We start from the raw sequence: 16,667 nt of genomic DNA on the forward strand, positions 1-16,667 counted from the left end.
GAGAAACTTAATATTTCTGTCTAGAAGTGAATGGGCTTCTTGCCACACATTAAATGTGTTCATTAAAGGGTGCTGATTGTAATGTAGCTATATGTATCTCGTACCTATGAATGGGATAACCCTTAGTTAGGTGGCCCCTATCTGGTGTTGTTCTATTGAAATCCACCTAACCTCACTGTTCTCTTGGGACTAAATCCATAGTGGGTGGAACTGTGAGGCAAGTACCATAAATTAGGTAGAGTCAATTCTCCTCTTGAATAATGGAGACTGTAGAGAAAGGTGTTATACTCCGGGAGTCTCCTTTTGCCGTAAAAAGCATGCCATAGTTTTATGAAGGAGTATGAATCAAGTTTAATTGACTTTCACAGTTAATCTGGACAAAATATCTGAGGCACAAGTAAATCAAAAATGTTATTGCTGCAACTTGGTAAAACAATGCAGAGATTTTTATCTCCACAGCCCAGACAGAACAATCACTTGGCCAGAAATGGTTTCCAGATGTTTTTTCCCTAAGGTATCCCGTTGAGGGTGAACGCCATTTGTTGTAAACTGTGCAAAACGAACACTGTTGAATAAACGAAAACACAGAGAAAGCACACACAGATGACTCCCCTCCTGCTATAAGCGGGCTTCATGTGTTCACCTCCTTTCACTGCGTCAGCTGTTTCAGCCATCCCAGACAATTGCAGGGCTTCACTGGTGCAGCTTGAACAGTCACTAGGGCCAGAACATTAGCATGTTTAAACCATCCCTGGTCTCTGTAATAGTAAAATGATAGGAAACACCACTGAGTCTAAATCCAAAATTGGTCAAGTGGTACAGAGGTTGGATGACATTCTGTATACACATTGTCAGGACCACGTAGTGTCTAGTGTCTGTTATTTTTTAGGTTCAGTTTTCAGTCCTCTTTTTGTCACTTCCTGTTTTATTTTGAAGTCTGAGTCTACTGAAGTCTGTCTTCCTGTCTAGTTCTGTCTGTGTGATTGCTTTCCCCGCCCTCATGTGTTTCACCTGTGTCTCATTGTCTCCTCGTGTATATAAGCTGTGTTCCCCATTCCTCCTGAAGGGTTCCCTTCAGTGTTCCATCCTGTTTTTTGCCTGAATCCTGATTTGCTGGTTTTGATGCTGCTTACCATTAAACTACATCTGAGCCTGCTTGACTCCTCCATTTGTATCCACCTGATCCTTACTTGATACATATACAGAATGGTAATTTTTCTTCACGGTTATTTTCTTGTTTTCAGTGCCATTTAAGTATTTTAGCACGTGCACAAGATAATAAGTGATAGAGCTATGTCCCAATGCTTATAAAAGTGTTGTTCCAAGAATGCGCTCATGAAGTCATATCCTGCGATAAAGCCTCATGTTATACCACTATACAGGAAAACGTAACCAACATTAGCTGCTCAGGTATGCAGCAGAAGTAGGTGTCAGCTATCCAACTTCATGCTTGTTTGTCAACGACAAAACTAAAAGTAGAAGAACAAGGTAGGCACTTTAGCTGACTGTTCATGAGGCTCTTTTAGAGAAGTGAAGCAAATGTGGTGTCAGAGAGAAATGGATAAAAATCTTAGCCTACTCTTGTCTGGAAGACATTAAGATGCAGCTCATCCAACGGCTATGACTCAGTAAGTAGAGTGGGTTCTCTACAAACCAGACGGTGGTTAGCTGTTCCCCGATACATGGACCACATGGTAAAGTGTCCTTGAGCAAGACACTGATCCCTGCCTTGCTTGGCACTGGTGTATGAGTGTGTCTGTGCTTGTGTGAACAAATAGACAGATGTGTCATTGTGACTGTAAAGCGCTTTGAGTACCAGTATGTAGAAAAACTCCATACAAATGCAAGGCCATTTACCATCTGGAAAAAGATGTGCAGACCCGCTGGGACAGCATGTACAACATACTGGTAACATGTGGCATGATGCTACATGGGGCAGCCGTGGCCTACTGGTTAGCGCTTTGGGCTTGTTGCCGGTTCGAACCCCCGACCGGTAGAAAGCGCCTTTGAGCAAGGCACCTAACCCCTCACTGCTCCCCGAGTGCCGCTGTAGCATGGCAGCTCACTGCTCCGGGTTAGTGTGTGCTTCACCTCACTGTGTGCTTTGTGTGTTCACTAATTCACGGATGGGATAAATGCAGAGACCGAATTCCTTGTATACACAAGTATACTTGGCCGAGAGACCTTAATCTTAAATCCTTAATCTTAAATCTTAATCTTACAGACGCTTATCGAGTAGAGGCCAGCTCTAAACCTGAGCTAAAAGACAGCAGGCTTAGTTTGTAGAATTAACCAGAAAAGTGAGCTTCTGATCCAAAGATCCAAAACAATGCAGACAAACTCATCTCAAAAAACTACTGCATAGTAACTGCACTCTGCCTTTGGGTCCTATGGGTTGAGGGGAGGGGCCTCTGTGGATCATCCCACAGATACTTGATCACTTTGGGATCTAGTGAATTTGGAGGCCAGGTCAACACCTTGTGCTGATCTTCATGTTTTCTGAGTTGTTCCTAAAGCGTTTTTGTGTGTGTGTCTGTCTCAGACTGCACCCTGCATTCAAGGAGCATCCTGGCAGGCTGCATCCTGCCATCAAGGAGTGTCATTGCTATGGGGTGGGGGTGTCTGGTCTGGTCTAGGTGGGTGGTACATGTCTAAGTAACATCTACACGAATGCCAGTGGTCTTAATGTTGTGGCTGATCGGTGTATGAGTATTACGTACTCATATCGGTACTTAGCATCACCCAGTACTCACACTTGTGGGTACAAGTACTTGTCCTTGGTGTGGTATAAGCTTACAAACATCCCAGTCCTTTGCCCAATACTTTATTTGCTTAATAACTCTTTCTATTAACCTTTATTCTTATAAATATACAATATAGCCAGTGATAAAATAAAAATAAATTGTGTCCATGTGGCTTGAATGTCAACCCTGAGTGCCTACTGATCTGTATCTTCTGTTTACATATCTGGACTGGTGTTTGTGAGATGAATGCCAATGTAAACCAGCCAGAGGCAGAACCTGTTCTTCATTCTCGATCCTGTTATTGTAAGCCACGGAAAATGTTCTGCTGTTCATCAAGACAACACTATGGCTAAGTGCTTTTATTTTTATTTTTTTGGTGCCACCTTTCTTTGATCTTTTGCAATCCTGAATTTACAGCATGTTATCACACTCTGAACATACATGCATTTAATCATTCAAATTGTTTGCCTTGTACCATGTGTTAGATGACAGCATATATGAAAATGCTACATGCTACATCATGAATTCATCCTGCGCTCTCCCAAAGTGCAATGATTCAGATCCCTTCTCTTTAATCCCCACTCAAGAAGTATCACACTCATTTAATCCCCATTCCCTGAGTACAACTGCTGAGTGGCTTCTTGGAGTCTAACCCTGCTCCTAAATGGAATGATTCTGGGGAAAATGGGACTGAGCTTGTAGCTTGACAGAGACAGACAGGCAAGCTGTGCCTGTCACTCTTTGATAATAAAGTCCAAGACACTTTCAATGGATAGCTAACCTTTCTCCTGTTGTTCCTCAGCTATTAATGGTGTTATTCTTTTTAAAAGAAACGACAAGCAAGGCAGCAAGCTTTACAACGCCTGCCTGCAGAGGATACAAAGAAACATTTTAATCCCTCGACTAACTGCAACAGTTGCTGAGCATTTAATATGAGGAGTTATAGGAAAAAGCTGTGGGAAATTGTCAATAACGAATGGCCTTGAGGAAGGCTTCAGTTGCCCTTATGTAATAGTTACAGGTTCAGTGTCAACTTCACATTCATATTTTCATCATTTTAAATGTACTTTGATTTTCTAAGGCTGAGAAACAAAAAATGTCCTAAGCATAAACCAAAAGTAAACTCCTTTTGACAACAGTGCCAGTCACACCATTAGAACCTTTTTCATAGGTAAAGACAACTATGACTCTGGAGTTCGCCTCTGAAGCAGTACAGGAACAATATTTGAATTCATTCATTCATCTTCTGTAACCGCTTCCATTTCCAGCAACACTGATATGATTATCTGACTATAGTCATGATAATGTGCATGATAAGTGACACCGTTATCTGTATATGTAAACTGTCTGGTCATAGGCATCACCTTTCAACCCCTTCCTTTCTCTCATCTCAAGTTGCTTGTCAATCTATGAACACAGACCAACACTGAGCAAGAAGCCTTGTCACGGACATCCGCCATCAGGATATCAGCCAGCTAACCTGAAATCATTGGCTGCTGCCCTCAAAAGCTCATTCGTCACATGTTGACTGATGATGATACAACAACAATTTTCTTAAGGTCACTGAAAACGTGGTATCCTGGGAAACGCTTACCTCGTTATGTAGACGACCTGGCTGAATTCTTCTGTGCTATATTTCCCTGAGAAACATCTCATCAAAGTGAGATTTGTCAAATCAATAACATAAGTTAAATTAAGAACCCCACAAATGCTGCACAGACTTTGGTTTAAGGGCTTCCAGATGTTGCTCCCCACAGTTATCTGTAAAACCAAACACCTTCCCATAAAGCATTTATCTGAATTGCGTAATCTTTTGAGGTCTGAAAATGCCAAAAGGCTTGCTGTGTAATTTGTCATAATTTTAAAGGTCACCACATTTTGTGTTTGCAGCCAAGGACTATGTCATAGTGTTTTTCGGAGCAAATACATGCTGTGATTTTAATCTGGAAATTGTTTATTTAGCATGATTATGCTTACACTAGATTAGTAAATGTTCCCAACATTGTGACTCGTTAATTACCTTCGAAATGAATCAATGCAGCTTAAGTACACATGCTAAAACATTTAGCTTGAAATAAAAAGTCTGCAGCAACATTAAGATCAAGTTCAAAAGAATAACAAACCGACTGGCAAATGTAAGCTGACAAATCTAAGTCACTTTGACTTGAACAAAACAATTCATCCTCTGGTGATCAAAAATGTCTTTACAAAATTATATAAAATCAAGAGAACAGCTGGGGAAATATTACAGTGTGGATAAAAGAGGTAAACTAAGTGGCAGCTCCTGCCAAATCTCACACAGAGGCCAATGTTAGAAAACGATGTTACAAAAAGACAAATTTCATTATGCATTTCTGCTCTTTATTCCCTGCTTGCTTTCTTTTTTTTCTGATTCTTGGCAGCTTTGACGGTACAGGCTGTATGAATGCTGTAGCTTTGATCACTTCCTGATTTTCTCGGGTCGAGGTCAAAATTGCCATGGTTGTGTAGCAGGACACAGGGATGAGACAGGAGTAGGAAACAACTAATTTAATGAAACCTAACAAAAGACACTACAGTTGAGAGGCAGGTCAAACCAAAAACAGCCATCCATAAGGACTAAAATCAAGACGGAACACAGGAAGCCTGTCCTAATATGAGTCTATCAAAATGATTTGGATTATTTGTAGCTATACAGAAATCACCAGAGAGGCTGAGCTCAGTAGTAGAGGAAGACTACGAAAATAAAAGCTAAAAGTCATCTGTGTCTCCAAGGAGAATAAAAAGGTTGACAATTTTAAAAATTCTATTCTCATCGAAAGTTTGTCAGTCAGTGATTATGAGATTTAAGGTCTTTACTTTGTAAAATCATGTCTGTCGTTGCCAAATAGCCCCTTAAAGTACCGAAAGTGCCTAAATTGTGACCCATGACTTGTTTTGTCTGAGTAAGCATTCCATTTTTCACAGGCTGGATATCAGCCCATGTCTTTGTCCTAACTGTTTTTCCAACCAGAAGCCTATTTATTCCCAAATACCAAAAGGTGCAGACGTTCCCAGAAAGACATCCTCTTTCCTGCTGACTCACTCTGTATTTTGAAAGGAATGTTCTGCATTCGTCTGCTGAGCCACTTTGAATGACCCACAACAATAAAATAACACAGAAGCCGTTTTTTGTTTTTTTATTTCTGATTTCCCGGTAAGGGGCCGTATGTGCCTTACTCACATGTTACTACTACGTGACGGACACATTGTATTAATTGAACTCCCACACAACCACATCATCTTATGAGTCCAAAAGATACAGCTGAAACCCAAGTTATTCAAACAGTTATCAGTTATTTAGCCTGCAGGACATCACGGACAGTCAAAGTCTTCACAACATAAAGTTGAGCTTAAAAAGAATACTAAGAGTAACTCAAAATGTATCGAAAGGGGCCATAACAGCCATAAGTCACAATTAAATAATTATATCCTTTGACCTAAAAGACCGCCATTCAATATTTTCTACTCTACCACTCTTTTGGAATTGTAGTCCATTCCTCGTGTCTTCCAGCTCACTAATATTCTTTGGTTTCCCTTCTGATGGTCTTCAATGGGATTCTAGTGCAGGGATTGTTGTGGCCACTCAAGGAAAGGAACAAGCACTGCAGCAGGCTTCGGTTGTCTTGACCGTATACTTGGGATCACTGTCTGGCCGGTGAGTCCAGCGACTGCTAAGCTTTAGTTTACACACTGATGGCATCATGTTATTATTCAAAATGGTTTGGCGGATCAAAAAAATCCAACATGTCATTCACTCCCTAAGTTTACCATTCAGTGCAGAAGCAAAACCCACTAACAACAGGAAACTGTGGACAAACCACTGATACATAGCTCCTGACATTTCCATCTTAATCTCATTACGTTTAGTGCTTTTACAATTTCCATTGATACTTCTGTTCCTGCCTTAATCAGGGCTGAAATGTTAAGCCAACCCTGGAAGGTTTTGGTATCTAAGTAATTTTCCCATTCATGACAACCAAGCAGGGGGAGATTTTCCATCTAACTCACCAGTTTAAATTGTATATGGGTTTAAAGTTATGCGTAATTAAGGCCATCGCCGCTTTGAGTGACTGGTGGGTGTCGTCAAAGTCCACGATTTTCCTGCATGTCTTTGACACTAATACATTTTTTTTCCCCAAAAAATAATTAGATTTGCCAGAGGAAACTTTCCAGCGTTTGGATTTTCACTTCAGTGTTTTCATCATGACGTATCACAACGATCGAACATATGAAGCTGCACATTGTCTATACAATCCATTCCATACCAGTCTAATTTATTAGAAACAACCCCTTTGGTACATTTCAGGATACACTTCCTTAAATCTCCATTTCTAAAGTTAGGAGTTTGAGTTCGCAGATGCTCTTTAAAACCCTTTTGCAAATTATAAACCACAACAGCTACCGTATATAATGAGCCAAACCAACTGATCAGGAATCTTGACTCCAATCCCGACTGACTCAAAGGTCTTTCTTTATGAAATGTTGCCTCTGCTAGTTGAAGGCATGTGTGCAGCACACATCTGCAACTCTCTTGGGAAGCTGCCTAAACCTAATGCTCTGGCATTATTAAAAATGTACACCTCAATTGTTGTGCAAGGTGAGCTACGATTTCTAAATCCTGTTCCAGGAGTTTGCCTTTGTCCTTAGGGCAGCCAGTCATCAGCGCACGTAGGAAAGCAGTCATTTACGAGTATGCAGGATCTGATGTAACAACTCCTTTGTATAAATCTGTATGTAATTTCAGAAGAAAGGGGAACTGCCGAAACCGAGCAAGTCATAGTGGCTATCAAAGCGCCTCCTCCCATTGCAGATGTTTTGGTGGAATCAGTCCAACAAAACCCCAAGAACAAGCCAAACCAAACCGAACACTTGAAAGAGCTACTACAGGAAACACATTAAGTCGTTGTTTTGACTGACGAGAAGATTGTAGCATTTGACTTAATGGTTTATCAACTTTTCACCTCTCTGTTACCCTCCGTGGCTTCGTTCTTAAACACAAGAGGAAGAGGAATACAACCAGCTTGTCTCTGTCCCATAAAGAATTTACCAGCAGATCAATAGCTGGCTCCTGCAGCTTCTCAGCCACTGCTTGTGAACCAATCTGAAAGAGTACGTTTTTGAACCTTGAACATGTTGTGCGATCAGAAGACAGTCACCAAACATACTTAAGGCAGAATTCAATGACTTTTATTCTCAGATCTGCAGGAATTTAAATATAGATACACAGATTTCTGGATTATGTTACAACTCGGTGTGAGACAGGAAACAATTTGGCTGTTGTCTTCTCTTTGGGCGCCTCCAGGAGCAGAGCAAACTGTCCTAGACCTCCCAGCAAGGCCGGTAAACCCGCCCCACCATGCACCTCATGTTGTCCCGCCTCAGGATGGGGATGCTCAGGTCCTGTCCAACATCTTTGTGCTCGATGACCTGGCTGTTGTCGTCAGCCCTCTTCTTGTAGAGGGACACCCCTTTGTGCAGCACTCGCAGGTCCCTCCACAGGCTGGGATCGGCGGCGATGACGATCAACCTCGGCCCTCTGGTTTTGGGAACAGCGCTCAGATCTGCATCTTCAAGGTTGTTTTCTGTCGCCTCGTCGCCCAGCAGGGATGTAAAAGCATCTTGCTCCAAGGAGCCGTCTTCGGTCTTGACCATGGGTAATGACACTGACAGCGCATAGCACTCAAATAAGAGTGCCCCAGCAAAGACGATGGACACGAGTGACTGCCTCATGATGAAGATCTTGCGGAAGGTTGTAAGCGTCTTCTTCTGTGGGTGATTTCTTTCCCAGAAGTCGTGCTTCGCTGTGCTGCCTTTGAGATCATATCAGGGGCTTTTATACCATTTCAGACATGCTGAACTGGCCACGTTGGATAGTTTGTCATCATTGCCTCTCCTGTTGGGTTCAGGAAATTGGTTATAAGCATTAAAAGCCAGTTGGGTAGAAGTCTTGCAGCGCTCAAGGGTGTTGTTTTGACGTAAAGTTAATTAAACTCTCCATTGTGATGGTTCAGAACAGACACTTGACGAAGAAACAGTGGGAATTCTGACACCTAAGACAAACATAAATCCAAAATGAGTGCCCTTTAAAACAACAAGAATATATTACCCACCCGTGAAGCTCTTGCAGTGTCAGATACTGTGTGTTGAAAGCTATTCTCTCCTAGCATTGTTGCAGTGATGCTCAATAAGGGATTTAAACTGGGATTAGTGCAAAAAAAAAAAAAAGGCGATAAATGATTCTTGAAGTGTTTGTGTCTTTGTGGCACCAGCTATTTGTCTACGTGTCAATGATAAAAAGTTAGAAAATGTTTTTGGAGGAGAATACACAGGAGATCTGCTTCTGAAGCCCTGGGGTGGAAGCTGGTTTCCTGTCTTGCTGGACCGCAACCTAATTACAACCATGCCTAATTATGGCTGCCAGATGGGCGCTGCACACCTGTACCTGCATAATATCCATATGAAATATAGTGCTAGTGTAATTTATGCAGGTGACATTTGGCTCTGATCAAATATGCCGAAAGATTTACAAAGTTTTTATTTAGGATTTGGATAATTTCATGTCACCTGTTGTTCCAGAAAGTAGTCAAACTAAGATCACTGGAGCACATTCTGCTGGGAATAACAAGACTGTGAGCACTGTCACTTAACAAAGAGCGAAGCTGATATTTTATTGACGTGATTTGAAGCACATTGCAAAACTTTGATGACTAGACATATAATTTGGTGTCATTAAGCAAAGGTTATTTTAGTGTTGGTAATTTGCTGCTGGGCCAGTCAGATAGGAAGTGCTGTGGCCAATTTCTTGTCTCAAAAACCATGTCTGCGGTCTCTGAAAAGTCTGCCATTAGAGAATTATGTACACCCTGTTTTATTACTCTCTGAATAGCCTTGTGAGGTTCGATGCAGGCAGCCAGTTTAGTTTAAATCTTATCTTTCATTCCTAGATGTCATATATTCACATGTTTCATTGGTGGGAAGGGTGGACCTCTGCGTGGGCGTTTATGGTATGAACGGGCCTATTGCTGATTCTGAATGAAAACCATATGGATCTGTAAAACAAGGGTGTTTTAGGAAAGAAGAAAAATAAATGTTGTTATCCCTAAAGATAATCGCTTTCTGCCAGAACTTAAAATCCACACAGTCAAACTGCGAGTTATAGGAATAACGAAGAAAAGGATCATACAGCGTTTGTATTAAACATATCCAGAATAAATGTTCATTTATGCCCAACCCAAAAACTCCTAGTTTGATTTTTCTTTGACATCAGTATTTTCCTTGGTTCAACTTATCCTTTAAGGATGTGGCGACACAAAAATATGATCAACACAAACAAAACTTAGTTGTGTGTAAAAACTGCACTGCACTGTACTACTTCAACATAATAAACTACATGGTTAAAGCTATTGTATAGGACATTTAGATAAACATCCATTACATTCAAGCGACATGTAGATTTTCTAATCTATGTCAATGTCAATAAACAGTGGATATGTAGCGTGTCTGCATTAGGGGATATGTGTGAAAATGTGTGTGTGAATTGGTATGGATTTCTACTTTTGCATTTCTGCTTTTAATATATTTAGACTTTTGGACCTGGCATTCATGTGGATGTTACTTAGACATGTACCACCCACCTAGACCAGATCAGACCAGGCACCCCCGCCCCATAGCAATGACACTCCTTGATGGCAGCAGCCATCCCCAGCAGGATGCAGCCTGACACAGACACACACACAAACACGCTTTAGGAACAACTCAAAAAACATGAAGAACAGCACAAGGTGTTGACCTGGCCTCCAAATTCACTAGATCCCAAACTGATCAAGTATCTGTGGGATGATCCACAGAGGCCCTTCCCCTCAACCCATAGGACCCAAAGACCCCCACTAACAACATTCTGTTGCCAGACACGACAGGACACCCTCAGAAGGCCCATGTCCATTCTCTGATGAGTCCCAACTGTTTTGGAGGCACAAGGAGACCTAAACAATATTACATAATGTTACGCCTGATCGGTGTATGTCTAGTGTCTGGGATAACAGGGAAGACATGCATTTAGACATGCAAATCATGTTTGAGTTATAGATAAGCTCAAGCAACCATCCATAAAAACACACATGAAATCAGATCTAAAAAAACATCACAAGTGAATCATTTTTTTTAACATAGTTAACTTATATTTTTTTTAAAAAACATGTTTTATTATATTTTTTTATTCAGTTTTCTACATATGTACTTATTTGAGAAATGGTGCACCTGAATTTTCATCGCATGCTCAATGCGATGAAAATAAAGAATCTTGAGTCTTGAAATAAATGTCTCTGTATCTGCAGTATGCCACAGTTTTAAATTTGGAAAGTGTGGTGACATTCCTGCTCCAGCAGCGATGCATTTTACGTCTATCAGCGATAGCAACTGGAGCTACAGAGAGTGTTGCCAGATCGGGTGGTTTAAATTTTTATTTCGCGAGTAAAAATAGAGATGGCTGTGCTTTTGCAAAGAGGAAGATTGAATTGTCATTAGTCTGTCTTCACATTACAAGCAGTGTTTGGTAGAGCTGTTGGAGCTGCTGCTTTCTAAAGAGTGGATAGGCTATGCTAGCATGAATCAATCTGGGTGGTTAAAGTAATGAACAAAAAATATAAATCTATTTTTTGGGTTTTGGCAGTTTTTGAACAGCTTTTGGGCTGGAAACCATTCCTGTATCTGGCAACACTGGATACGAAGATGGAGTAGCCTACAGCAAACATGAATATGCCGAAGCCTCTGGTGGAAAACCAAAGGAAGCATCCAAGAAAAGTTTCTTATGCTCCAGATAAAAAAAAAAAAAACAAAAAAAACAAATAGTGGTGTTGATAGGAAGGATTACAGTATGAAAAAGAATGTGAACAATGACAAGGACAACTCTTATTTACAGCAGACACAGAAAACTTCCTCAATCCACTTCTACCACTAACACACTTCAAACAAGCTCACCAAATTAAAAGACCCTCTCAATTAGAGTGCCTGTGTGTAAGATTATGCTTTAGGTAAAACCCATATCTAGAACATGATCAGAGAAGCATGATGTCAAAGATTTATTTGGGTCGAACTTAGAAGAAGTCTTGATGAATAGTGAGCCGTGGAAACTGCTTAAGACCAGGGTCTGAGGCAGCAGAGAGTGAGCAGGCCGGCAAGTAGCTGGAAGTGTGGTGAGGCAGCAGGTGAGGCTGGATAGGGTGGGAAGGGTGGACCTCTGCAGTGGCCGTTAATGGTATGAACGGGCCTATTGCCGATTTTGAATGGCAGCAGGTGAGGCACGATCAGAGTTAAAACCTTCGTCTAAGATCGTAGATCTCATCAAGCATGTGGCTCCCGTTATGTGTGACGCCAGGGCTGATAGAATATAGTGCCAGGGATGAGCTGATGAATCACATTTGTGCAGACTGGAGCAGAGCGGGGAAGGGGAGAGAGGGGGGAGAGAGGGGAGGGCGCCACGCCTGCAAGTGACACTAACAGACTAGGCAAAAAGGGAACCAGAGAGACACATGTGTGGGGATGAACAGGACCGTGACGTGACACCGCTAATAAAAGACGTGACATCAAACAGTGTATAGAACGTACACCAAACCACTGATCATGGTGAATTACACCAATCAGCCACAACATTAAAACCACTGACAGGAGAAGTGAATAACATTGACCATCTTGTGACAATTCAATGTTCTGCTGACTTTTGAGCCTGTTATTCATGTGGATGTAGCACCCACCTAGACCAGACCAGGCACCCCTACCCCATAGCAATGACACTCCTTGATGGCAGCAGCCATCCCCAACTCATCAAGATCGCAAACTGATCAAGTATCTGTGGGATGATCCACAGAGGCCCCTCCCCTCAACCCATCGGAGGCACATCTGTGTATGTCTAGTGTCAGGAATAACAGGGAAGACATGCATTTAGACATGCAAATCATGTTTGAGTCATAGATAAGCTCAAGCAACCATCCGTAAAAACACACATGAAATCAGATCTAAAAGAAACATCACAAGTGAACAATAAGTGAAAACATTTCAGTACTACGTCAGTGTTACTAAAGGCCTTACAAGAGGTTGACATATGCAGATGTTTGATCTCAGTGCTGAATGTCATGATTAAAATAATCAAAACACTGGTTACTAGAACTCATCTGTAACTCCAGCATATAAATAACCCACCTATACTATGGGTGACAATTGGCACAACACTGTACATAATATCTGTGTATTCCATAGTCACATTCTCTATTCCACAGTCATATTTATATTTATATTTACATTCATATTTTTAAGCGTATTTATATTGCATCTCCCTCTAATTTAGATTAGATTATGTTTTTCCTGCTGTTTTTATACTGTTTTATTGTTTAAACTGGGCATTTTAACTGAGACTAAATCTTGTTGCATTGTACAACTTGCGTTCTGCACTGACAATAAAGACTTTTCTTCTTCTTCTTCTTCTCATAGGAGATAAAATGTCAATCCTGGTCCTTTGTTAAAACACTGTACAGCTATTCCTCCTACAAAATTTCTCTCTGCTGTGTGGACTGAGGTGAAAAAAGAATCCACTTCATAAATTAGCAAAGAAAGGAAGTTGAGTAGGGCCTAGAGAAAATAACAAGTTCATTCTAACTTCTCAAATCAGAGAATGAGTTGACTTGGTTGTTCTCTCTAGTTATAGATTTTGGTCTGAGTATCTGTTAAAAGAGAAATAAAAAATGTTCCGTGTGATAATAAAATAAGCCAATAATTTTCCTTTCATTCCTCCAAAAGCAGTAACAGGGAACATTTTCCGTGTTTGCCCTCGGGTGTGAAGGAGCAGCCGTCTGCCCAAGGTGTTTGTGTTCTGCAGACAGTGTTACACCTCGTCAAAAAGGAAAAGAAATAAAGGGATTTCTGGAAGCGAGAGGCTAAGATGTGCTGACCAGCTGACGACTCTGAAGGGCGCCAGCCCAAACACAAGGCCTTGGCACAGGACTTTGACGGGAGCTTAAGAGGAGCCAGCCGTGTACTGAAGGAAGACAGTGGCTCTCACATAACACCAGCCCCTTAGGCACACAGCGGCACTTCTCTTTATTAAGGTACGGAGCAGTGGGCCACACCGCGCAGGCTCCAGTGTTATTCCAGCTAGGTAAATACGGGACACTGATCTGACAGCGCTGAATGTATTAACAGGCGCAAATTGAATTATGATGTTGAAATTCCAACTCGGTGTGTTCTGCCAGCTGCTTCTGAGGTTTGCCCAACTTAAATCTCACAGACAGGTTAAGGATTTCTCTACCGCAACATGCAAAGAGGACTTCCTTAACAGGAGCGCTAAGTTCTTGTTGCTTTTCTCAGATGAGCTATTGGAGAGTTGAGCTTTTACACCAAGGCCAAGGAAAGTAACCCACTAAGTCCTGTCTTTTCCTCCTTTCTCTCCACTGTCTTTGCTTTTCTTTTTGCTTCCATCTATCTTCCTTACCTTGTGTCCTAAAGTGATACGATACGATACGATATTTTTACGATACGATATTTTTATTAATCCCCTTGGGGATTAATTAGATGTTATAGTAGCAGTTCAAGGCAAGATAGATAAAAAATGGATTAAAAAAAAAAAACAACAACTGAGAAGTTGTGAAACCTGAAGCTACTCAAAGTAAGAAGGAAAGTAGGTTATTTGAAGGTTTGATTAAGGTTCAGTAGCTAAAAAAAGCTTCCAGGGTAGACGTTGGATGTTGGAAAACCCAACTTTTACTTTGTAAGGTACGTTAGATCTGACCACCTTACTATTACGAAACATTTTGTTGAAGATCAGACTATTCAAGGGCAGGTTCTTTCTTATTCCCACTCAGGCTCAGACTCCTCTGGTCTCCAGCTGCAGCCATTACTCATGATACGGTTGCACCATAAAGGAAGTTGTACTATTCATTAGACAGTACTCCAACTGCCTTCAGGGGAACCTGGGGCCACACCTCTAGTGGACTGTTAGGTACCAGTTGGTAGTCAGGAATAAAGCACTGGAATGTTTTATTAATTCTTCTCATAGAGCCTGCGGACAGACGATTTGTCCGAAAAGATGGATTTAGACAAATCTTTTGGTGAATACAATGAAACAGGATTTTCAAAAAAGAGCATAATATATTTTTCATTTTTTTCTATCTGTTTTTGTGTCGAGACTAGGAGTGCAAAAGAACACCAAAACTAGGCCACAGGCGCTGCTGTGCATGGTTTTCTGATCCAAGACAGAGCAATTTAGCAATTTGGCATTTAGTGTCAAGATCAGAAATTATGTTTAATATTCAGTCATGTTTTGTCCTGTTTTTGTACCCATCATCTTCTCTCTTACATATTCCGCTGTGCTACTAACAGATTACGAAAGTTTGGTCCGCTGTTTTGTGCTGGTGCAGGTATTGTATATTGGAGTTTACTTGCTAAAAACATTTTCTAGTGCCGGACATAAGTTTGATGGAACCTCTGAGACTGAACCTTACAGTAAACAAGCTGGAAAAAAGTTTTGGGGGAAAAAAGAGCGCTGTCACTGGCTCATTCCATGGATGGATTACTTCTACACATGTACAGTATTGTTTACCCCTCTGGCCTCGCACACTTGTTCTAACCTGGGCCCTAGAAATCATGTCTAAATGCAAACATAAGACCTACATGGATTAAAAAATTCACAACAGAAAAGTAAAAACCCAGCCTTGTTTGCAGTTTGTGTTGTCCTTTTGACACTTTCACAGACTCATAATTATTGTCTTTAGGGAAAAGGCTTTTTAGACCGCTGGGGATTTTGACCATCGAGAGAACTTGGCAGCAAGACTGAGTGGTGGTGCCAAATCCGGCTCTGCTAATACAGCCATATTGGTCACAGACCTCTGAATAACCTCCCACATTTCTAACCACTGACCAGTCAGAGCTTTGTAGTGTGATTTATTTAGCCACATATCTAGTTATATGAAAAGAAGGGACAGAAAAATTAAAAAACAAGCCTGGCTGAGTCCGATGACGCTGCACAGATCGTTGTAAGCTGACACAGCAAAAGATTCCTTCAAGCATCGTGAAAACTTTTAGCTAAGTGCCCTGCAGCTTCCATGTCGACTAAAAACACTTTTGTCTCTTCTAACTGGTTAGGACGAAACTACACTTGATGTCAGGATGAATGAATGAACAAACGGAGACAAACAACACTTAAGCCATTGTTAATACAGCACAAATATAATTATTTAAATATAATTAATTAGTGAAGCGGTGCATACGAACTTCTCTAGCTCCATCACTGAAGGGAAGCCATTAGAGGACGGCTATTTCCTCCTCATTACTTCTCTTGGGTCAGTCAGAGGCAGTGGCAGCTGGTGATCATATTTTCTACTGTATGTGGGGCTGTTCACTGGCCAGCCACTGCACCTATCCCACTGTGATTGAATGCGAGCAAATAGATACGTAATCTGATTCTGATACATAAAATCCCTCTATTAGACTTATTAGACTTTATTCATCCACAAGGGAAGTTGCTTGGTCACAGTAGCTCAGTTGCACGCTTGAGAACCACAAATAAATTAAAAAATAAAATACAATAAAAATCGAATGAAATAAAATATAACTAAACATCTAGTAAAATAAAATAAAAAATAAAATATAGATAAAATCGAGAAAAATAAAATAAAGTACAATAATTTAAAAGCAAGCAAAACTGTACAAAATTGGCATATGAACAAATGTACAAGAAATAGAGACAGAAGCAAATATATATTATATACACAGGAAGGATAAATAAGGTGCAATAATGTGCATTAACATGAATAACATGGAGTTATATGTTACAGAACGGTGAGTTGTTGTACAGCTGGATTGAGAACGGGGTGAATGTCCTGTAGCGTTCACTGTGGGAGAGGAGCTGGATAAATC

General features: G+C 40.9%; 1 protein-coding gene across 1 annotated transcript; it reads right to left on the reverse strand.

Moving 5' to 3' along the window:
• Positions 1-8,068: 8,068 nt before the first annotated feature.
• pmchl (pro-melanin-concentrating hormone, like) lies at positions 8,069-9,005 on the reverse strand. The gene has a single exon (XM_084571926.1). It carries the CDS (start codon positions 8,493-8,495, stop codon positions 8,085-8,087), a length of 411 nt encoding a protein of 136 aa, XP_084428052.1. The 5' UTR covers positions 8,496-9,005; the 3' UTR covers positions 8,069-8,084.
• Between the last annotated feature and the right edge of the window lie 7,662 nt (positions 9,006-16,667).

This window comes from Chelon labrosus (assembly GCF_963514085.1).
Source record: "Chelon labrosus genome assembly, chromosome: 22".
In the NCBI taxonomy this organism is placed as follows: domain Eukaryota; kingdom Metazoa; phylum Chordata; class Actinopteri; order Mugiliformes; family Mugilidae; genus Chelon; species Chelon labrosus.